Source organism: Ostrea edulis, chromosome 8 (genome assembly GCF_947568905.1).
Source record: "Ostrea edulis chromosome 8, xbOstEdul1.1, whole genome shotgun sequence".
Taxonomy (NCBI): domain Eukaryota; kingdom Metazoa; phylum Mollusca; class Bivalvia; order Ostreida; family Ostreidae; genus Ostrea; species Ostrea edulis.
In genome coordinates, this window is record NC_079171.1 from 5,010,026 (window position 1) to 5,035,307 (window position 25,282).

The 25,282-nt window shown below is 35.9% G+C and overlaps 1 protein-coding gene across 2 annotated transcripts; it reads left to right on the forward strand.

Annotated features, from left to right (window-relative positions):
- The first annotated feature begins 4,533 nt into the window (after nucleotides 1-4,533).
- Nucleotides 4,534-9,849, forward strand: LOC125660747 (uncharacterized). Of its 2 annotated transcripts, none has more exons than XM_056147989.1 (3): nucleotides 4,534-7,446; nucleotides 7,802-7,902; nucleotides 8,306-9,849. In XM_056147989.1, the coding sequence occupies exons 1-3, from the start codon at nucleotides 7,401-7,403 to the stop codon at nucleotides 9,065-9,067; spliced, it is 909 nt and encodes a 302-aa protein (XP_056003964.1). In that variant the 5' UTR covers nucleotides 4,534-7,400; the 3' UTR covers nucleotides 9,068-9,849. The 2 variants fall into 2 exon arrangements, with proteins under 2 accessions (XP_056003964.1, XP_056003965.1); XM_056147990.1 differs by lacking the exon at nucleotides 4,534-7,446 and adding an exon at nucleotides 7,475-7,533.
- Nucleotides 9,850-25,282: the final 15,433 nt, after the last annotated feature.

Here is a 25,282-nt window from a genome sequence, read left to right on the forward strand (position 1 = left end):
CAATTATAAGCATCAACTCCTGTAAGTTTTTAATATATTGTCAATAACAAATTTTTAAATAGCTGAAAATTTTTAATGCTTGTAAGCTTACCATTATATCAGTGATCAATTTTCTTTCCTTCTGTGAAATGATATATTGTACATCGAAGTAGGACACACACACACACACACACACACACACTCTCTCTCTATCTCTCTCTCTCTCTCTCTCTCTCTCCCAATCGATGAATATGGACATACAGAGACCGCAAATAATTATGTGGTTCCCAAAGAAACAATAAAACTATATTTTCGTTTATACATTTCCTTTTATATGTGTCTTTGTGTAATCAACTGCTTATTTTGGATTGCAAATGTAATACCCGCATTTTTAAACAGATGTATATTTTCGATCATTATTCCCTTATTTGTATATCCAAGTTTGTATATGATCATCAATAAATTTTGAATTGAGCACGCAATATATCCAACCAGATGCTCAGTGTATATGATTAGATTCCCGATTTCTATAAACTGCAAAATCTCGACCAGACAAGCATTCAATACAGGAAAAATTTTCGACTCTGACATCTCCCCCGATTGAATACACCCTATTTGGCACGGGTGAAGTGTGTCGCAGTCTGTATAATGGAATGACAACTTGTTGTAAAGTTCTAACGAGATACAAATGGAGTTAATCATTTTGTTTCGTGGATTTATCAGAATAAAGAGAATCTAATATTTTCGGTAAGTGCACATCTCCGATACCTGTTGAATTTGATACGTTTTTTTAGGGCGAATATGTCATGTGCATTACATATTATGCATATGGCATGGACCTGTATTTTGCAAGAATTGATATAAATAATATATTTTATGCTCTTTGCTTATTCCATTATATCAGTATGTAATTGGCAAATGATTTCTCCGCATTTATTTCATAAGAAACTGCAAATACTTGCATGCACTTGCAAGTATGCAAGAAAAGCTTCTTTTTTTTTTGCATCTTTTCTAAATTATCTAAACTTTCGGAATGTTGCATTGGTATACAATAAATATTTTGTAATTTTGAGCAAAGCAATGTTTTAAAATGTTATTTTATTTGTTTCGCATTCCCTATATATTACTATCGGAGATGTGCACTGGTCGAGTCCACCTAGAAAAATCACTCAGGTGTGACAATCACAGTTGGGGTATATACGGGTAGAGTAAATTAGGCTACCTGAGAGAAATATGGCGGATAAGATGAGAAAGGTGTACGTATTTATTAATTCATGTCAGCTTTAAAGATTGATTGATTGTATCTTGCTTAACGTCTCGCTCGAGAATTTTCACTCATATGGACTGGGCTTCAAATTTAGGCCTTGCTCGGCCATTGAACGGTGAGGGTTCTTTAGCGTGCCACACCTACTGTGACACGGGTCATCTCCGAGGACCCGTGACATTCGGTAACAGGTCGTTCCGGCCCCAAAACTAATCTGTCCCCTAGTCGTTCCGTCCTCAAGTCGTACCGTCCCTAGTTGATCCGGCCCCAGTCAATCCGGCCCCAAGGTTTATAAAGCTTTTACTGTCTTCTTATGTATAGTTAATGCTATAATTTTAATCCAAACATTAATATAATTATATTGTTTGTAGTGATTATAACCATGATTTAGATTAAAGATTTTTTTGTAACATGTACATGTGCGTGACGTGTAGTTATCTGTTTGGAACACAACGGATGCAGACACTTAAGAGTTCTAGAATTTGTATTTCTTTATATCTTTTTTTTTTCAATTTGTAAGTGATAATTGGTATATGTTAAAGCAATACAAGCTGTAATTAACTGGCGGTACTTTCAACTATCACAGTAGTCTGCACCAATATTAACACCTATCGGCATGACTAATATAATCCTCATACCTACACATTTCATTTGTTTTAAAATACATGTATTACATCATGTAAATTTTGAGTATTAAAAGTATGAGGAAATCATAAATAGCAAACGTGTCACTCAAATGAAATTTTGATAATGGATTAATTGTCAATAAAATTGTCTATGTTATTCTATTTGATGTTTTATTTTGAATTAAGTTAACTTGTATTACTATCGTATCCAATGTGTTTGTAAACATTCTGAAGAATTTTTTGTGATTTTCTACTTCTGATCTTAAATTTTGCCACCTTCTTGGAACGTGCAAAATTTCACCAATATCTTAGACCTTATGCCTTTAACTGAAATTTGATGAATTGATAATTTTTTTATTTATCATATTAAACAATGTTTAATCATTTATAAAACATAAATGTACTATCCACCCCATTACATAAATTATAAACAGAAAATCTCTATAAAACGTATATGGGGACGGGCTGACTACGGTAATTGTGGCCGGAATGACTTTGGGCCGGGTCGACTAGGGCCGGATTGACCGACATTCTGACATTCACACCTGATGCCGAGCGTTTGGCTATGGAACTGTCACTACCTGTTTTAACGACTTAGGTCTGTCGCGGCCGGGATTCGAACCCCGGCCTTCCGCATGTGCGGCCAACGCTCTAATCTCTCGGCCACCGCGACGTTTAAGAGAAATACAAGGGGATGCTTACTCCTCCTAGGCACCTGATCCCACCTCTGGTGTGTCTAGGGGTACGTGTTTGCCCAACTGTCTATTATGTATTGCTTATAGGAGTTATGAGATTGATCACTGTTCGTTATCTTCACCTTGCAAAGTTCAGTTTGCATTTCTGTGCGTGAACTACATTAGGACTAAAATTAGGTCAAACAGTTTCCGGACTTTTTTCATTATGGATACAGAAAGTTTCCCGGTTTATTTTCGGAAGGCCTCTTCCCAGGTACATTGTATCTGGGTTTTCTCTGGATTACGAGCATTTGTAGATCCTACGTTTTCACACTGCACTTTGCACACCTGTCCTAAGTTATTCAGTAGAAGGTCCTAAAGCTCTAATGTGTTTGAATTAGTGTCTCCTTCATCACACTCAAGAAACCGTGTTTCCATGTCAAGTAACGTGAACATTCACCATTGAATTTCCAAAGTCTTTGTGGGATCATCTAATTTTTAACAACAACTTTTGCAAGCTCTACAGCATCTGTCTCTTTAGTTTTGATCTGTGGCACAAACGGAACAACTGCTGGATTCAATGAAGATTGTAGAGGCTCAGAGAAAGGAATCTGTTGGGTTTCTTCTATTCCAGCAGAAGGCATTTTTTTCAGAAATCACTGGATCAGGTGGAGGGATGTTTATTTTCACTATCTCCTTAACATGAAAGGTGAAGATAACAAACAGTGAGCAATCTCGTAACTCCTACAAGCAATACAACATAGAAGTTGGGCAAACACGGACCCCTGGACCCACCAGAGGTGGGATCAGGTGCCTAGGAGGAGTAAGCATCCCCTGTCGACCGGTCACACCCGCCGTGAACCCTATATCCTGTTCAGGTAAACGGAGTTATCCGCAGTCAAAATCAGTGTGCCAAGAACGGCTTAACAATCTGCATGAAACACGTCAGACAGCATTTGACCCAATGAATGGTTGTATTAACGAACTAGATCGTTATAACGACCATATAATTTGCGAAATGCTGACTTCAATAGAGAGTGTTGAAACCCCTGTACCATCAACTTGTTTGTCAGTAGCTTACCTCGATTTAAAAACTGACTATACGTAGAACAAACTCTTGTGTATCGAATCAGTTGAGATATGCTGGTGATAATGGAATATCGCTACATAAATATGGGAAGTTGACGATGGAGAAGCTGAAATCCTCCCGTTTGTCATACAGTTGAGTTGTCAATTTGCCGTTAATGTCTACTTTCAATAAAATATCTAAGTATGAAGCAGAAGTGGACGACTCTGTGGTGTCCTTTATTTCGAGCTCACGGGGATATATCAAATTGACATATGAATGAGAGTTATTATTGTTAATAGACAAAACATATCTCTCTGTCAGATTGTCAGCTTCTTGTTTTTCATGTCTGCTTTCAGAGTCCTTGGATACACTTTCACTAACATCAGAGCATTTCAGCACTTTTTGTACAGCATCAAGACCTTGTTCCGCTGCTTCTAATTCTTACTTACAAGTTAAAATAGCTCTACTGGTCTTGGTAGCAGCTTCCTGTTTGATCAATTCGGCTTCCTCTTGTGCATACTTCATACGAGCACGAGCTTGTTCAACTTTAGCTGTGTGTTGTAATAGTGTCTGAATAAGTTTTGAACTGACTCGAGAAAGATTCGACTTGCCTGATCTGCTCCCATGAGATGCATGTGATGTATGGTCTTGATTTATCTTTGGATTTAAAGAGTTCAAATGGTTTATAAATAAAGCAACTGATTTATTAACAGAGGATGACATCTGTTGTAGTGATTTCAATTCAGTCTCACTTTCTAAAGTTCTGTGCCATTCTAAAATGTAAAAACTGTTCGTAGATGCGAGCTGATTTGTCACATCTTTTCAGTAGATCGTTAACATGTTCCTGTGTCCTCTCGACATCTGAGAGATTTACACCTTGCTCCATGCATTGTGGAGTGAAAGAGTCAATGTTTCGCGTTAATACTGCCAATTCCGCTGTGTGTTGCCACACCGATTCTTTGAAAAGTTTCTTGCCAGCACTACTCATGATTCTCGGCTGTCTCAGTCCTTGAACCATAGAATGATCAGCCGGAGTAAAGGATTTTTCACTGTGACGAATTCAAAAGTCGAATACAACTTCATTCATTACTATTTCTCGTGAAGAGCGTGAAAAACTACAACAAAATTCAATAGAATCGTAAGACAACCATTTTTACAATGAAAATATGAATCTTATACATTCTGCAGTATCAGTTATGATAAATTTGGCGAGAGACTTAGTAATTGACATTGACAATGAAAAATTGCAATAACTTTTGACGTAATTGACTGGCAATGCACGATAGGTTAATTACACATGTAACTTTAGTTATTATGAATCTCAAATGTACCTCAAATGATTTACTATATCTTTGGACCATTTCAGTAAATCTTAGCAATTTTTCTCTTCCCCAGTCTTGAAAAACAAGAACAGTTTATAAGATCAAAATATCTTGATAGCCTTCAAGATATTATATATACTGCACACAGTGCATCTATGAATGGACATGAAATAAAGTGGGGTTTTTTAGATACAGTATTGGTTTTATTCTCTTTTTTTTATATGGTTCCATGACATACATGCCTGTGTGAAGAGACTCGAGATATATCAGTAGAAAGTTAAGAGGTCTCAGTCAGAAAGTTACAGGAACATGAAGTGAAAGTATGTACCTATCAAGAAGCGTAGAATTGCTAACTGAAATCAATTTCTTACCCAGATTTTTTGCAGCATGACAGATATCGTGACTGTGTTTTATTTCTGCATGATTCTTTTCTGTAAAGGTAAGATAAATGTACATACACATTGAAGATGATCACCAATTAATTATACTGACATTTTAATCATAAAATACAGAAGATTTACTTACTCATCCTTGCATCAATTTAGAGGTGAGCACCTGTCACAACTTCAATGATGATGAGGCCATTGTCTTTTACTTCCCTCATTCCTTTAACAAATCCCGCCTTCTCCAGATTTGTGCTTTTCTGCTCTGTCTCTCGCTTATGGAGAGGATCTTTTTGGTGCTCTTCTCCATAAAGGTGTAATATTGTGTACACAGTGTCCTGGACTGTTCATTCTCCCATCACCTACAATGTGCATGTAAAAGACTACAGCATTTCAATTTATGCTAATGCATAAATATCATATTTGCTATTACCAAGGAGAACCATATCGTTGTTTCTAAATTCCTGCACCATATCTCTCTGCTCTTCTGACCATACGTCGTCAAGGGAGGGAACTAAGTATTGTCTTTGTAGTCTTGTAAATGATACACTCAGAAATCCAAGCTTTTAAAACTGTGAAAAGAGCTCAATTTTGCTGAAGTTGTTCCCAGAAAACAATATTGCTGACGCTATCGTAAGATCCCCTGCATGCAAGCCTCGATTCAAAACAGGTTGTGAGCACCAGTTCCATGTTGATATCTTTGCCAAGAATTTTACATTAAAGAAATCCATTATATGCTGTTATAATTAAACATTGCTGTAGAGAAATGAGTCACAATAAACTTGATTTATTCATAACCCCATCTTAATATTTTTCTCTCTCAAAATCTGCACGATTTGTTCCTTTTATTTCAAACAGAGAATTACAATATAATTACGTTTTATATTTGTATTTTCTTTCCATTTCTGGGAAATCTGAAAATAGTTGAAATTTGTTTGATTGTGCAAACGTAAACTTAAAAGAGGCAGCAACATGTACAGAACAGTTGATTTGACAGATCCTAAATCAGATAGAGAGAACAAAGTCTAAGAATTTCGTTTTTATTTTATTTTTTTGGATCCGATATTTTCTAGATATAATCTGTCAGCAGGTTGAATACTGTCTGAAGTGTTTCTTACCGATTGTTAGACCATTTTTACACACTGATTTTGGCTACAGATTACTATGTTTACCTGAGCAAGATAGATTATATCAATTAAACCATTGAATGCTTTCTCAATAGTTTATTTGCCAATTATCCACATCGTAAGCGGTATTATTTTTGTGGATGTAAGCGACAACCGGAAGCAGGACATCGCACCGGACAAACAACCACGATTGTGACGATATAGCGTTAACTATATCTCATCAAATAACTATGCCAGTGAAACATTGCTGTTATGGAAATTGTATTAGTAACTCTAGATATATCGGTAAACGACCAGAAATGAATGGTGTCTTCTTTCTACCGTTCCCGAAACCAAAAACACAGTTCGAAAAGTGCCAACGATGGGTTCGGCTTTGTGGGCGAAAATATTTTGGCGTGGAAAATATAACCAAGGACACCTATATTTGTTGTAAGCATTTTGTGGGTGAGAAGGGGCCTACTACATCTCACCCAGATCCCTTGCCAGCCGCAGCTACGGAATTTGAACAGAAAAGATTATGCAGTAAACGCAAGAGGAAGGCTCCTTCAGAAAGAAAAAATGAAACACCTGTTACTAAAAGTAGAAAAAGACTTATTTATGAGGAACCCGAGGAAGACTTGACTCAGGAAGCAGACTTAAATGAAGGCATCGAGTCTAATCACCAGGAATTTGGAACATTTGACCATATTTATTCAAAAAAGAAACCAGAGACAGGGGAATTTATTACAGAGTCAGAGTCTGAAGAAACTGCAACTTCAATCTTATGGATGCCTGAAGCTGATGTTTATAGAGGTGACAACATCTTACTGTGATTCACAGACTCAAACTGACGATAATGCTATGGTTACCAGTGTCGATACAAAAGAAGTACAAGTGCAGACAGAAATTTGGATAACTTGTGTGAATTTACAACTGAAGATTTCCAGAAACACACCAATATCACAAGAAAGTTATTTATGAAATCAGTGCTCAAAGATGACGAATCTTGTAAATTCTACACAGGTACAGTATTTTCATGTACATGAACTAACAATTTTGAAAATGAAATAACATTTGAAACCTGTTCTGCTTTTGAAGTACATTTACATTGTAAGATTCTTATTTCTGAAAATGGGTATTGTTTTGTTTTTCATTGGTTTGATTCTTTAAGTCTGAAGAGAAAATCATCGCATAATAGCATTATTAATTTGAAACATTGTGAGACCATTTCATTGAATGACATGTGCATTAATAATATTTTTTAATACATTTTATTCTCTTATCATAATTGGATCTACTGGTATTTTATATGAAAAAGGAAAATACATTAACGAATATGTTTTAATACACTCTGATATCATGAAATAATTTTTTTTAGGACTGACAATAGCAATGCTCACTTATGTGTTCACATGGCTGCAAAAGAAGGCAGAAAAACTCAACTACTGGAGAGGTCAAGACACAACAGAATCTAAAACTGTAAGACTATTAAAAGAAATTTAACTTAATAGAATAAAATAAATTTAAATAAAAAATATTTAAAAGAATTGAGACTTGGAATATTTGCACTGATAAGTCTTGATAAAAAAAGGTATATTGATTCTCATCTTAATCCAATAAATGAGATCGAAATTACATAAATAAGGCTATAGTCTATTATAATATTTTCTACAATAATAAATTCCCTGTTAATTTACATTGTTTTGCTGCTAGCTACTATTCAATTATTCATTCAACAATCGCTTTATCCATTGAACAAAAATATTTTTCAAAATGAAGGTTATCGGCCATTGGAATGAAATTTTCAGCACGACCACTTTGAAATATTTTGTCTTGCATAACACTAAACCTGTTGAATCTGTCCGTAACCTTTTTTTTCCAGAACATTAAAGTTGGACCGAAGAGGAAACTAACAACTAAGGAGGAATTTATCATAACACTTGTTAGACTGAGAAGAGGCTTTGATGTGGAAGTAATAAGTGATTTATTTGGAGTGCACCCATCTCAAATAAGTAGAATTTTCACAACTTGGATCAATTTTTTGTACGCAGAATTGAAGTTTCTTATTTCATGGCCATCCCGAGAACAAATTGCTTCCAATATTCCAAAGGCATTCAAACATTTTCCTAGGACAAGATCAATTATAGACTGCACAGAGTTCTTTGTACAAAAGCCAAGTCTGCCCTCTTCTCAGCGTGTAACATGGTCTCAGTACAAACATCACAACACTTTTAAAGCACTAATTTCAATTTCACCTACTGGAACTTTCACCTTTATTTCCAAATCATTCACAGGAAGTATTTCAGATCGTCGCATTGTTGAAGAGAGTGGCTTTTTGGAGAAAATAGAGCACGGTGATGACATTATGGCTGACAGGGGTTTTTTAATACGTGATATGTTAGCCAGACGATCTGCCACTTTAAACATACCACCGTTTTCTATGAGAAAGCAGTTGAGTAGTCGTGCCGTAACAAAGACACGCAGAATTGCAAGTGCTCGCATTCATGTGGAGCGTGCAATAGGCAGGTTAAAAACATTCAAAATTTTGCAAGGAGTTATGCCTCTTAAACTGCATGCATTGTTTGATCAAATTGTAGGTGTGTGTGGAGTGTTATGTAATTTAGATACACAACTAGTGAAGTAAAGTTAATAAATTAAGAAATGCAAATTGACCAATAAAGTTTCATCTTTTTATTGTGACATCATCATATATTTGTATGGTTAAAGATACAGATACATTGTAAATGCAATATCCATTTAATGAGTTTACATCATTAAGAGTCAATGTAATATGAAATAAATGTTGTTTTATAAGCTCCTAAAGATTAAACAATAATTGCAAACTTTTATGAATAAATGTTAATTCAGTTCAGATATTCAAACATTAACAAATCATTTTGACATAATAATGGACAATTAGCCAGCAACTGGATTACACTCATTATTTGTACTCTTCAAAAGATCACGGAAAATATGTGGAACCACATAAGCACTATGAAATCTATTAAGTTTATTCACCATATCGCAGAAATATTCCTCATCAAATCTTGCTGTAGAAATGTGAATACCTTTGTTTGTGTAAATAATTAAGTCACATTCAGTGTAATTATATAGACCGAGTTGTCCCTGGATTTGTGCATAATAAGGACAGGCTTTACTTACTTCCCATTCATTGGTTAGTTTATTAAAGGTACAGTTTTTTAGAATCGCAACCTCTTTTGCATTGCTGTCTCGAAGCGAATAAGGACATTTTATTTCCACTAATCTGTTTATATGCTGGGATTTACATTTACAAACAGCTACACCATCCGAACTACATCCTAAAACCGGATACTTTTCACTGAGTAAAAGTCCAACCTCTGTTACTTTTAATGACCTACAGTTATGAATTTTTTTAATAATTCTGCTGTAAAAAATCCTAGCAATGGGCTCTTTTTTTCGACCCCATCTCAACGCAGGTGGTAACATAGCATCGTCTATGCGGCTTTCTCCCATTATTTTTTTCATGAAAGTGACAGATGGCGGTCGATTCTTTTCTACATATTTGCACGCTTCACCAAAATTAGAAGCTGTTAATAGACCTTTCCTGAGAAGGTGCCACACATTATTACTAGACTGTCCTTCTGTTTTCTCCAAGACACAAGAAACATCATTTTCTGATATGTTAAGTGAGCCACAGAATTCTGTTACCTTCTCATCAAAATTTGTAATTGAAATATCATTTTCCTCAACGAATGCTTTGGCTTTATTCACAATAGAAATTTTCTCTACATGGATATCCTTTGTTTGTCCACACCGGTCTTCTGGATCAAGCAAAATGTCAAGACATTGTGCATTTTTGGAAATCTGAAAAATACAATGCAATATGGAAATATATACATATTATATGAAAATGAATAATGATTACAAGTTTTAAGACAGTTCGGTTAAGTACAGTTTTCAGTTTTAACATATTTTGGTGTTTAATACATGACATCAAAACAGTGTTGAAACCAGCAGGATTGAAAATAGAATTTTTTATTCAATGACATTTTCATAATAATAAATATTGTGTAAAGTTGAGAAATATATACACTGTGTGTATATATATATATATATATATATATATATATGAATAACACATACCGGTATAAAAAATATAATGCCTTCTTATAGAAGAAGAAGAAATATGATTTCAGAACATATATTAATTTATTTATTTTCTCAGTATTATAAATGTGCACATATGCTACATGTATGTACGTATTATGACTTATATACAGTACACGTTTGACCGAAAATGATTGTGTTGCCAGTGTATAATTTTTTTTCTGTCAGTTTTTCTTGTATATGGAGTGATGTATGCCTTACACTTACCCTAAATATTTTCAATTTTTTTTTTATAACATTTAAAAAACAAAGTCAGCTATTCATATACTTTTTTTTAAATACCTCTTGAATTTTCAGACCAAATTCCCTCTTCTCATCATCTGTTATGGGAGTGCGGTGTTGTTTGTTCCTTGGGTCAAATAGGTCACTGTGTGGTTTTGTGGCATTTTCAACATTTAAACGATGGTATTTAGCTTTGACAATACTCAGGTTGCGTACAGGAACAGGTATGTCATGATGGCGAGGTCTTTTGGCCCACTGGTTTTCTCCGTCAGTGCAGGACTTTATCTCAAAAGCCTCCAGCTCATAAAGGGCTGCAGCTAGATGTCTGCAAGCTCCGTCAGCCCTGAAATAAATGCATATTTTGACTAGGAATTCAAACAAGTAACATTTAACTTCAATTCAACCTATTTCATAGACAAATTATGAATATTTGCATTTCTTTTTGGTGAAAATATTGGAGGCTGTAACTAAAGTAACATACTGAGATGGAAAAAGTATGAACACATATTTTTTCTTTCATTTTGAACATTTACATTGTAGTGATGGAGATATAGCAGTATTTTTTATTTGCAAATTACACCATAAAGTGTCAAGTAAATACACAGATGTAGAACAGTAGGACAATGTTGAATGCCTTGTGGAGACCTCTAGATTTGTAAATTTTCTGCTTTTTCTCATGGATGGAGTGCTGTCTCTCTGACACTTACCCCATATCTTTTCATTTTTATGTAAAATGTACCAATAACAAACATATGAATACACATGTATTGGGACATTTTTAGCTCTTCTGAGCCAAAGGCTCAAAGAGCTAATGCTATGGCCATTTGTGCGGTGTGCGTAAACTTTTTAGAAAAAGGGCTAAAACTCAAGAACCCCTTGGCCAATTTTTTTCAAATTTGTTACAGGGTATCATTGGCCCAAGGGCTGTCATACATACTAAATAGAGGGATGTGACCCTTTAACAAGGGGAGATAATCAGGAAAATACAAACAAAAGTAGTGGTTGCTAAAAAATCTTTTTCTCAAGAACCACAGGGCAGATTATCACCAAACTTACACATAAGGATGAGGATATGTTGTAGATTAAAAATTGTTCAAGGCATTACCCTGGGGCAAAGGGCGTGGTCTCAAGGTCACTTCAAAGTTGACCTAAATTAAAAAAAAAATTAAATTCCTTAAATCTTAGATATTTTAGTCATTATAAGGACTAGGATCATCAAATTTTGACAGTTGATGCATCTTAGGACCTTGTGTCAAGTTGTCTCAAAAGTAGGTCACGGTGACCTACTTTTTGAATTTTGCAGGTATTTATTTTAAAATTAATTTTGATGCATATCTTGGACACTTTGAAGCCTATGATCATCAAAACTTGTCAGTTGGTGGATCATGGGACCTTGAAATGCGTCAACTGAAAAATAGGTCACCGTGACCTACTTTCTGAATTTTATGGCTTATCATTTATAGATATATTTTAAGTTATTTCAAATACCGAGAGGTTTAGAATCATCAAATCTTGTAAGTTGATGCATCTTGAGGCCTTGAAACATATATATATATATAAAGTAGGTCACAGTGACCTACTTTTTGAATTTTGCAGATTTTCAAATTTCACATTTTCAATTTTAGATGCATATTTTGGGCACTGTAAAACCTAGGATCATCAAACTTTGTCAGTTGATGCGTCTTCAGTCTTCAGTTTGTGTCGACCAAAAAGTAGGTCACCGTGACCTACTTTTGGTATTTGACAGCTAAATTACTATATTTCAGACTCTATTTGACCTACAATCATCAAACTTTGTCAGTTGATGCATCTTGAGTCTTCGGAGTGTATCGACCAAAAAGTAGGTCACTGTGACCTACTTTTGGCATTTGACAGTTATATTTATATATTTCAGTCACTAATTGACCTACAATCATCAAACTTTGACAGTTGATGCATCTTGAGTCAACGGAGTGTGTCGACCAAAAAGTAGGTCACCTTGACCTACTTTTGGAATTTGACGGCTATATTTATATATTTCAGATACTATTTGACCTACAGTCATCAAACTTTGTCAGTTGATGGGTCTTGCATGTTCGAAGGGTTTCGACCAAAAAGTAGGTCAACTTGACCTACTTTTGGAATTGGACACCTATATTTATATATTTCAGATACTATTTGACCTACAGTCATCAAACTTTGTCAGTTGATGCGTCTTGCATGTTCAAAGGGTGTTGACCAAAAAGTAGGTCACCTTGACCTACTTTTGGAATTGGACGACTATATTTATATAATTCAGATACTATTTGACCAACAGTCATCAAACTTTGTCAGTTGTTGGGTCTTGCATGTTTGAAGGGTGTTGACGAAAAAGTAGGTCACCTTGACCTACTTTTGGAATTTGACGGCTATATTTATATATTTCAGATACTATTTGACCTCCAGTCATCAAACTTTGTCAGTTGATGGGTCTTGCATGTTCGGAGTTTGCTGACCAAAAAGTAGGTCACCATGACCTACGATTGGAATTTGACAGCTATATTTCAATATTCAGATACTAATTGGCTTAAAATCATCAAACTTTGTCAGTTGATATTTCTTGGGTTCTCAAAATGTGTAAACCAAAAAGTAGGTCACATTGACCTACTTTTTTTTGAATTCTTAGGATTTAACTAAAGATTTAGAATACTAAGAGGCTAAAAATAGAAATGGTGGGTTTGTACAATTTATCAGAAGAGCGATTCTAGGCCCTTGGGCCTCTTGTTATAAAAGACGTATTAGACATTTCTCTGTGTTGTACCCAAAAGGAATGAAATATGGGGGGATAGAACCTACAAATATTTGCTTAGAGGGAGGGGGTGGGGGGGGGGGGGGAGGGGATAGGCCCTGCAAATAATTCTTTTATCCTGCATATTCATCAACCACGTTATAAAGGACTTATTCATTTTCATATGATTTTAAGAGAACATTTTTATTGTCTATGCTTACCCTCCAACGCATTCACAGTGGCCAGTGACAACTGATCCGTCTTCCTTGTCCAGGGCAAACCACAAATCATAGAAGTTTTTATTCAGGTAGGTTTTGTCTCTTTGGGTTGGTTTCACCTCAGCCTTGAATAAGCACACCTCGCTTGTTTCAGATACGGCATTAAACATTAACTTCTCAACATGCCCATCATAAAAAAGTCTATAATCTTCAAAGGACTTGAATCCATTCAGCTTCCTCTTGTCGTAGTCGGACTTGTTAAAAATCATGTAGTTGAAAACGTCAATAAGTCCAAACTCTGGCATATAAGTAAAGTCTGACGTGTATCCTTCCAGTTCTAACGGATTCTTATCAGGGAGTCCCGCTTTCGCCAACTTTTCCTTGATATCCTTTAAAACAGAATCTTGCTGGAAATCAGGATCTACCGGCAAATTTAACCTTTCAACTGCCAAAGCAATCTCCTTCAAAGCGACCTTGTTGTATCCCGACACCGTCACACCTCTTGACTTCAGGTATTTTTGTAGCTCAGGTAAACGAAAGCTATTTATGTTTATATTCTCCCTCACTTTGTTCGTCCGAATATAAATTAATTAGATGCTAATTACCAAAAAACAAGAAACTATATAGTATAAGTAGGATGGCAGCTCGCTAGCACTTTATTCATCACTCGTAATGTCCTTAAGAAATATATCGCAAACAAAACTACTCATGTTAATACACATCAATATATACACATATTAATGTCATCTGATAAATGGTTACTATCCGCCATAGAAATATTGTAAAATTTACCTGTACGTAGAACTAGCGAGCGTGCTTAGAATGCCGCACAAACACATGTTCGCCTATTTATATGCCTTCACCACGTGACCAATACAAATGATATTCGAACCCGACTACCTATAAAACACCCGCATATAATTATAATTATATTCTCCCTCACTTTGTTCGTCCGAATATAAATTAATTAGATGCTAATTACCAAAAAACAAGAAACTATATAGTATAAGTAGGATGGCAGCTCGCTAGCACTTAGAAAAACAAAGAGAGAAAAATCTAATGGCGGAAGTAACACATTTGTTATTAATTATATAAACAAAAGTGAACAATATATAAACCTTTCATATGTTCAAATTTTTGGTAACATGAAGTTGCTTTTGCACACAATCTTTAATGTAGTTGTCCCTTGAAAAATCCGATTTCCATCGACCATGAATTTTTAACAACCTGTCACTTACGCCGCTTGAAGCCGCTGAAGTAGCGCCGCCACTTCGTAGACTGTGTAAACCAAACAACTTTGAATTCAAACCAATGGACGATAAAGCACTAAGTAGTATTTCTCGTGCTCTAGTATAAGAAATGGGTTTGTTAATCTCACAAAGCTTATAACGTTTTGATGACTTGTAAAAACGTATAGATCGAAAGATGAAATCGTCAGGTTTTTCAGTAATACCTGCAAGTTGTAAATAGTGCTTTAACCAAAAAACAGGACAGGTTGATTTACCTGTGCTTGCAATTAAAACATCATTACCTCGTCTATATACGTCTGTCTTGCTACTTTCAAGATGAACAGACATAAATAATGCATGAAAAGATATATTTCTAACACGTAAATTTGAAAGTTCGTTAAATCTGAAAAATCCCGCAAAACCCAACAATACCATTGTACAAACTCTCACATTAGACAAGTCATTTTTACAACTATCATTGCCGTATTTGCTTATAATCTGCTCTAAAATTTTTGGCGTTATTGGATCCTTCTTCTGAATCGGTTTCGAAAGAATTCGTTTTCCTCCTTCCATGAGCATATGGAGAATTTTTTGATCACACGGGTTAGAGCACATATTGCAATCATGATACCACTTGATACTGTAGAAATATGTTGATAACACAGATTCGGAAACCGATTGCTGTACAAGACCGCTTAGAAATACTGCCACAGTACTCACTGCTGCGGGTAAATAGGAAACATCGTGAGCCGAACACCAGCCTTTAAATTTTTGGAAATAAGTGTCGTATTTTCTATTAGAGTTGTCGCTCTTTCCTTTCCGTAGAATGTAATGAATGTGTGATGCTGCCGATGCAAACCTGCTGTCTTTTTTCATTTCCTGGATTTCCGACAGAATGTTATTGTGTACCTATAAAAAAGACAGATTTTATCAATGCAAAGTTGTCCCACAACTTTCCACCTTGAGACTTAAGATATAGTTCATGCATGCCCCATTCAATTACATTTGATTTTCTGAAAACGCACATGGTGCCTTATCTCTAATTCATATTTAGCTCACAAAATCCCACTTCGTTTCAATTCAAAATTCTCTTAGTATACACAAGAAAACGCACATGGTGCTTTGTTTACAATTTCATATGTAGCTCATAAGGTATATGCACATGGTGCTCAAAATACTGCTCTAGAATTCATTATGCACATGGTGCCATGCAAGATATGCCATGTGGTTCATGGAACCTTGTTGATCATCCATATGATCTATCTAAAATCAACTCTCAGCACTAGAACATTACTAGCAAACTTATATGCCGCAAAAATACTGTTTATATCTGATCCAGCTTTGAAAAAATTTTTTGGATTATTATACTCAATAAATCCTTTTACAAAATAATGAAAATTGTTTTGCTTTGCATTCCAAATCAGAGGCCAAAACATTGAAGATTTCCATTTTGGAATAATTAGTGTACCAAAAGCTTTACATATCTGCAAGTGCGTAAGTACTCGACAAATCAACACGGGTGGAGGTACTATCCAACAGTTTTCATCTGACCAATTTTGCGCAAAAGCATCAACTCCAGAAGTGTCGGGTGTCCAAAATTTTGAAAAGAATTTTTTGCATTTTTTGTTTTTACTGTCTGCAAATAAATCACATGTAAACTTTCCCCACGTTTTATCCAAAAATCCAAAAATCCTGTCTGAAACACCCCAGTCATCAAAATCGTAAATTTTGCTTAACTCATCTGCTAACGAGTTCATATTTCTAGGAATCCATTCCACTTCCAATTTTACTGAATGTGTTACACACAATCCAAACATTTCCAAAGCGAGCTGATGCAGCTCAAAATTCATACTTCCTTTACATGCAATCAGTACAACATTTTGATTATCTGTATATACTTTCACAAGTTTCCCTGATAGATAACTGTGTAAACTCTCAATAAGAATACAGATAGTTTTTTAACTCTCGCCACGTAGAACTTTTCAATCTTTCAGAATCACTCCACATATAATGTACAATTTTTGAGTCTTGTTCTACTGAAATCCCTGCACCAGCAAAAGCACTAGCATCTGAAAATAAAATTTTTTCAGGTACACTGCTACAACTTTCAATTTGACAATTTGGCAGACTGGGTAAATTCTTATTCCAAAATAACAATTCTGTTATACAATCAGATGACAAATTTAATATACTATCCCAGCTAAATCTCTGACATAGAGCCATGCTTAAATGCCTTGTCATCAACTGACAAATACTTCCGATCGCTGGTTTTAATGATATCACCTTGCCGACGAAAGAAGCTATCTTTCGAGCACTGATTTTACCTACATTTTGAATGACTGAATCAACAATTGAATGGATGTTTTTTATTTTCTCGCTTGGGATCTCTAAAGTGCCGTCTTGCAAATTCCATAAAAAACCTAGCCAAATAATTTTGTCTACGGGAATAAATTGAGATTTTTCAAAATTTATCTGAAAACCAGAGTTTTTTAAAACTTTTTGAAGAAAATACGCTATTTCCAAGCAAGAATTATAATCTGAACACACCCAGCCGTCGTCTAAATATACTACGATAGGAACGCTAAAAGTTCTCCAGTATCTTACCAATACTCTAACAACCTTTGTGAAAATGTGGCCAGCTGATGACAAACCAAAAGGTAGAACAGTAAATTCAAAAAACCGTTTTTTGCCCTCCAAATCCCAACTAAATCCAAGATATTTTTGAAAATCTGAGTGAATATCTATGTGATGGTATCCAGATTTTAGGTCAAACTTTATCATGTAGTGCCCTTTTTTAGCATAAGCCATACCTTCCTTGATTCCCTCGAATTTGACCTTTTGTTTTTCTACAAATTGATTGACATGTCTGAGATCTAGAACTAGCCGTTTCTTACCTTTCCCGTTCACTGAAACTGTTAAAGGGTTAACAACAAAAGAGGGCTTAAAAACTTCTTTCACACAACCACTTTTCATGAGATCTAAAATAGCCCCGTTAACAAATTCTGCATGATCTAATGACGACCTGTTGTTTCTTAGCATTATTCCGGGTGGAAACTCGCTGAAAGGAATAACATATCCGTGTCTTATAACATTCAAAATAAAACAATTAGCATTGAGCTCCGATTCCCAAAATGCTGCATTTTGCTTAAGCATAAATTTAACACTAGTTGCTTCTGTATCTTGCTCATATTCAAAATTTTCATGTAAATCAAACATATACTCAACTTCAACGTTTTCATTGCTTGGTACTGGTACTTGGCCCACTTGGAACTGGGATTGACAGAGAGGGGATTGGCTGGCCTCTGACGTACGGGCAGTCTCTGACCATGTGTCCGAATTGACGGCAAAAGAAACATTTCCCTCGATCGTCTTTTGAATATTGAAAACCTGCGGCTCCGAACCTGTTATCTTTGTCTCTACCTGTGCTGGATCTGGACGCCGATCCTGAGGCGTTAAATGATTGGCCAAAGCCACGAAAAAAGTCATTTGGCGCGAAATTGCCTCTCCGTTTGTCGTAGGGCTTGCTTCGATAGGAGCGTTTCCTAGCAGCACGACTAACAGCGTAACGAAGCTTAGTAGCATCTTCGGTGTCGTCCGCTAAGGGGTCGTCAAGGTATTCACTCACGGTATCCCATCCGTGCCGGTCTGCAATCTTTAAAATCTTGTTTCTTTGAAGTATTGCTGCTTGTTCCTCTTTTACGATGTCTGCTGCTTTCTGAAAATCACACTCCTGAATCAACTTTCCTAGCTCTGACAACTTGGAATATCTTGCTTGATTAAAGTTAAACTGAATCTTGTGTCCCTCGTGTTTGAATTCGAATCCTGGTGACCCGTTAACTGAAACTGTTGGTTCCTCCACGTGCGGCACGTTTTTCCCCGCGTTGCTTTTTGTCAACTTTTCTGTAAGGCCCGTTATAGTGCTCACAATAACATTGCTCTGCCTTTCTAAAGCTTTGTTCAGTGAAGAACTGAATAAAGAAACGGCCTCTTCATTAGATAAACCAAATTCTTCTCCCGGAGTTTCCATGCAATGGTCACTTTCAGCCATAGAGTTTTTGTAGTGTATAAAATTTACCTGTACGTAGAACTAGCGAGCGTGCTTAGAATGCCGCACAAACACATGTTCGCCTATTTATATGCCTTCACCACGTGACCAATACAAATGATATTCGAACCCGACTACCTATAAAACACCCGCATATAATTATAATGTCACACGCATCCATATCGATCGATAACAGGTAAATTTATCATGTGTATTGAAGCGATAGTTTGTCCGGTGGAACTCTTTTGTGTTTCAAGGGAAACAATTTTTTCCCGCTATTATACGAAATATTCAGACCGATGTCGGATACTGGCAAACGGACTATTGCGGTGGATGTGATCAGGCAACAGGAGGTGCTTACTCCTTCTGGGTACCCAAATCCACCTCTGCTCTCAATATTTTATTCTCTATAGGATTTATAAAATTCACAACTGTTGATTATATTCACCTTTTCATTATAGTCATAATGCAAGGTGAAGATAACGAACAGTAATACAAAATAGATCAATTCTCATATCTCAAAAATAGACACACAAGGATATTAATAGCCATATTCATCAACAGATTAGTATTTCATGTGTATATCTGCAGGGTATGCATGTGTATCTATGGAGGAGCTGAAATAAAATATTGTATAAAATTATTTTTATGTCTCTTACAACCAAACTCATGTTTACATAATTGTCGCAGTAGTATCTGGGCAATATCTTTTGAAAAAACAAAAGCCTGTTAAAATGGACATCTTGTTGACATAATTACATGTTAAAGTTGGAATTGCAATATACATATATTCATTTCTTCTAAAGTGATAGAAGTTTCCTAATCTATGTCGGAACCATATATTTTTTTTTTTTACTTTGAAAGCAAATCAATAAATCTCTACATTAGGAAAGTTATTTGATGTCAGTTCCGATATCAAAATCTCCCTGGAAATCCAGGCTCTCCTTTCAATCCAGTTACCCCTGGGGTCCTGGTTGTCCGGGGTCTCCCTTCGGCCCCTTTTTTCCAGGTTGTCCCTTTTCCCCACGTCTTCCTCGTTTGCCCAGACGTCCGTGTTTTTGGCGTGATTGCTGCAAAGGATTGTGTCTTGTGATTTCCTCTTAGCGTCCTTAGTAGGTTAATTCTTTCTTCTTTTAAAGCCTCGAGCTTTGTTAGGTCACATGAATTCATTCAGGTGACCTATTGCTATCTGTTTTTGTCCGTCGTTGTTCGTCGTGCGTTAACATTTGAACATTTTCAGCTTCTTCTCTGAAACCCCTGAACCAATTTCAACCAATTTTGGCATATAGCATCTGTGGGTGGAGGGGAACAAAAATTGTGAAATTCGTGGTCCCTGCCCCCCTGGGACCTGAGGGGTGGGGCAAAAACCATCAAAATGAGTGTAATTTAAAAAAATCTTCTTTACTCCTGGACATCAAGAAGCCAAACTGTGGGCATAATTATAATGAGCGTTGAGCCCTCTACCATAATTGTGAAATTCATGGCCCCTGGGGCAGGGGTTCTTGTGTTAGGGTGGGGCTCTATTGGTCATATAGTGAAAATGTAGAAATTCTTTGAAAATCTTCTTATATTGGTTTTATCTAAGGAGTAAATAACCCTTTTCTTTATGATGTCTCAGACCTAGGTTTTTTAAAAAGGATTATTGATTGAACATAGAAATGACACATGTACTTCATGACCACATAGCTATTCAATGTTTCTTCCATCCAAAAGTAAAATTCTTATATTTAAACAGAAACCTAATTCAAACATTGGAAGGTTGTTACATGATACTCAGGTGACCTATAAGGCCCCTGGGCCTCTTGTTTTCAAATCATACTCGATTTTTGACAGTTTGTTAAGTTTATTCCAACAAAACCCACATATATACTTCCACTGTCGATCATTGTCTTGGAACACAATCGAGGCCCTCCATCAATTGATCAAGCACTCCAAAAGTATTTTCGGTAAAATACCGTGACATAGCCTACATGGCATTTCAACCATGGGGGCCGCCATTACTGTTTACGCGCTATTTGTAAGACGCGATTTTATTGGATGCCCTGGAATCGCAGGGAGCGTTATTTTGAAAGCTACTAAAATATGCCAAGGGTGAATAGAGAAACACCGTGGATTGTCACCCTTGGCTAGCGAAGATGGAAATAGCTAGAACTTGTTAAATAAATCATACAAAATGTACTTAATGCATGCTTACATTGTGGTCAGCCAAGCTTATGGCAAATTTCGGAAAGCTGTCCATAGAATTGTGCGCGGCACAAATATATAAAGGTCCGATAACTCTAAAAGTTATACTTATGGAAGGCAGTGGCTGTCAATACACAAACACGCCAGTTATAAAACAGATGATTGTACAAATGTAAATCAATTTATGAAAATTCAATTAATAAATGAAAGTTTATATGAATTTAATCTAGGAAAATATCCAAATGAAATGCATACATCAACAATATGTTCCAGTTCAACTCTGGTGTACATAAAATGCACCCCTTGCGAGCTTGTTCAGTGATTTCAGATCAAGATCCTTGGAATATTGCATCAACAATTGCTCCAAAAGAACCCCTCCAACATCAGAAGTTGTGGAGAAAATGAAACCCTGCATCAAGAAAAAAGACTATGTAAATACTAAATGCGCTGCCACACACAGCTGTATAACTAGGAACAATTGCATAGTTTCAATATTGATATTAGGGTTCAAGTCTGAATTTTTTTGTATAGTTTGTAGGTGATTTATTGCTTTGTATTCGAGTATGCAAATGTAAACTGCTGTGTAAATGAGAATTCTTTTAGTCTAATTATGGACAGGTTAATTGCATCTCGTGTTTATTGTATTTTTTCTATGTATTTGTTGCTGAAGTGTACATATGTATCATATATTGTATCTAATGGAAGAACGACCTGTAGGCCTTCAATATTACTGTAAGTATCTTGTCCTACTAATCAAGAAAGTTTCAATTAAAGAAGCAAGGTTCATCTCTGCTCTTATGTATATTAGAGGGATAATTTTGTCTGGGGTGCATTGCTGCTTTATTACATATTAATTTCCACAGTTCTGGGTATGGTTACATGGAAAGAGTATTGATGAACCTTCACATATTTACATAGATATAAATATCAGGTTTGTTATTATTTATTATATAAGCAGATGATATTACAATGTTCTATTATATAAGATATAATAACATATATATTATATACAATATTATATTTCCATGGGGATGGAATGAACAAATGAAAGAAAACCACATGCTAACAGTAGTTTTCCAATAGCTCTACTGTGGACCTGGTGTAAGTCTTGGGTAGTAACTAGGAAAATTAAATAATGAATGGTAAATGCTAAACAAAAGAAGAATGAAAATGCTGTATGGATGCAAGGTGGAAGATACCGAACAGTGATCAAGCTCATAACTCCTATAATGTAAAACTTATACGGTACCAATTTTGATGCACCAGATGCGCATTTCGACAAATAATGTCTCTTCAGTGATGCTCAACCGAAATGTTTGAAATCCGAAAACACTACGAAGTTTTAGATCTAAATATAGCCAAAAACATAAGCAATACAAAATAGATAGTTGGGCAAACACGGACCCCTGGACACACCAGAGGTGGGATCAGGTGCCTAGGAGGAGTAAGCATACCCTGTCGACCGGTCACACCCGCCGTGAGCCCTATATCCTGATCAGGTAAACGGAGTTATCCGCAGTCATGGATGTTACAAATAGACAATCCAAATATTACCACAATACATGGTCTCTAGAGAAAACTATTTCTCAACATGTTACTACCACCCTGTACCGTGCGTTGGAACAAATCCTCGATAACGACCACAGGGATCGCGAAACCTTTCTCTAATCACTTTAACACAGTAAGATGGGACAACTCTTCTGTCATCCCGATGAAGGCGATCAAAGACCCATAGGATAAACTGTCGGTAGGCACTATGTACGCTTTGTTTATGTCGTGTTGGGTTTGGGCATCCCGAGCAAAAATGTCGTTCCTAAATCTTTGCTGCAGGTGTAGCACAAACGGGTGGACGATAACAAAATTTATCTCCTGGATTATGTAAAATAGGGAAGCTGTATATTTAGTTTCTTTGCACATATTGTATATCATTTCTAGGAAGTTTTTTTATAGAAAGATTAATTAATGGAAATGCAAAAGAGGGAAACTATGCTATCAAATATTGATATTTAGCAACTTCCTCAAACTCACATAGATTCTTAAATTACAAGACTTTAAACTCTCGGAGGTGAAATAGCAGTAATGTTTATGCACTAAGCGATATATACTAAATCAATATGGAAAATGAGATACTCACTGGCCGCAGGCTTAAGCAGAGATCTGGTCTTATTTCGCAGCACACCCCTTCTATTGCTGAATTCATGGGGACGCAGTGGTTGCAGACGCACCAGTTAGGTACTTCCACCTCGGGTTGTGGTGGTGTTGTTGATTCTGGTTCTTCGTTCCTCCTTGCCAGGATTACACTGACATCTAGAACCACTGACGGTATTTCTTTGCACATTTATTTCAGTAATTCTTTAGACGGTAACTTTCGCAAGTTTAGCACCCCTAGCCAATCAAAAGCTGATAAATTCAGTGACTTATTTACGAAGAATTTTCTTCTAACATCTGCTTATGCAATTGACATGTCCTCAAACCCTGACTGAATTGGCAGCGGAAGCAATGTAAATTTCATCTAACCTATACATTGACATTTCCTCAAACCATGACTGAATTGACAGCGAAAACCATGTTAATTTCAACCAGCAATGTAAGCAATGCACTTATTGAAAGGAAGAATTTTTTTTTTCATGATAAAAGGCAAGGGTTTTTGGTAAAAAAAAAAAAAAAAAAAATAGTTTATACAGTATCCAACACCCCCTTCAATACATAAATGACATTTGGTCTATGCACTATTTCTCTTCTATAGACAAGATGATGAAGGTTCCAGTCCATTTCTTCCGTCAGCCCTCAAAACGTGTCCACCAGGTTTCCAAGTCTTTTCCAGCCCTCTTCACACACTTTCGTATTTCCCCTTTTCATAACTTTGACCTGTGTTTTAATAACAAGTACAGTTTTAACACATTTCATGAGACAAGTAATGTGTATCAAGAGACCGTCTTCTTTCCGTCTGTATAAAACATGAAATATATGTTCACACATTCTGGTCCATTCTAATTTCATTCTCCTTAACTGTCTTTCCATTGCCAGTCCTCCCATTTTCATGAAAATAAGATGTATGAATTGTGTGCTAAAACACTCCATTTTATATACACAGCGATCTTGCCACACCCATATTTTTCAGAGTTAACTACACTTGACCTCAGACATTTTCATGTCATTTAGTTTTAAAAGTAGGATTGTTGACAAAAATGCCTCAGCTTGCTCAATTCTCCTTTTAAAATGAGCTCTATCTATAGCATACTGCATCGTACATGATTTTCAAATTGAACTTTCATCTGTATTTTGACCATCTTCTTAAACACTTTACGTAATTGATTAGTGACAGTACTTTTAAGGCATAATTCGGCGTTTTAGTAGGTATTTCTGGGATCCCCAACAATCTGAGATATCGTATCCTTTTTTCATTTTTTGTTTAAAATCAGTAATGCAGTATTCCTTTTTGTCAAACCATTGACTCTCTAAAAGTGTCCATTTTTTCTGATCTCTTCTAATACAGTTCCACGCTAAAACTTTCCACTTGTACTGTGTAATGTGATCGCCCATGGTTAAAATGGAGTGTGCATTTAACTAAAACTTTCCACTTGTACTGTGTAATGTGATCGCCCATGGTTAAAATGAAGTGTGCATGTATAGTTAAAGGAGGACATCGGAGTATAAATAGCAGCCAATGAGAAAAATGGTGGTTTATTTGATTTTTCTGGCCACATTCAGATTGCAGAGAATTTTTTAGAAATATTAAAATACAGATTCTTTTTTATCATCAGATTTTTGCCATGCTTGCTCTTCTCATGAATGTGCATCTTTGGTCACAAATTAAATTTAAAATAAAAAAATTTCTTAGCTGTATTTTTCATCGAAAGATGTGAAGCAGGACATCTATTTCTAATTGAAATTCAAAACTGACAGCAGTGGGAGTGACTTAGTTTGTTATTGTTTACACCGGATGTTGTCTGTATCTCATGCAGGCATGGCAGTAAGAAAACCAGAATTCTGCAATGTTTGACTTACTTTCCTCTCTAGATAAATCCAACCTCCAAAAGATAAAATCCATAATTCAGATTTATTT

Bases quoted from the DNA above. Each gene is read 5' to 3' on its own strand.
- LOC125660747 (XM_056147989.1), top strand. From the start codon at position 7,401: ATGAAATCAGTGCTCAAAGATGACGAATCTTGTAAATTCTACACAG. The intron at 7,447-7,801 runs GTACAGTATTTT...AATTTTTTTTAG, and splicing joins ATCTTGTAAATTCTACACAG to GACTGACAATAGCAATGCTC. The intron at 7,903-8,305 runs GTAAGACTATTA...TTTTTTTTCCAG, and splicing joins ACACAACAGAATCTAAAACT to AACATTAAAGTTGGACCGAA.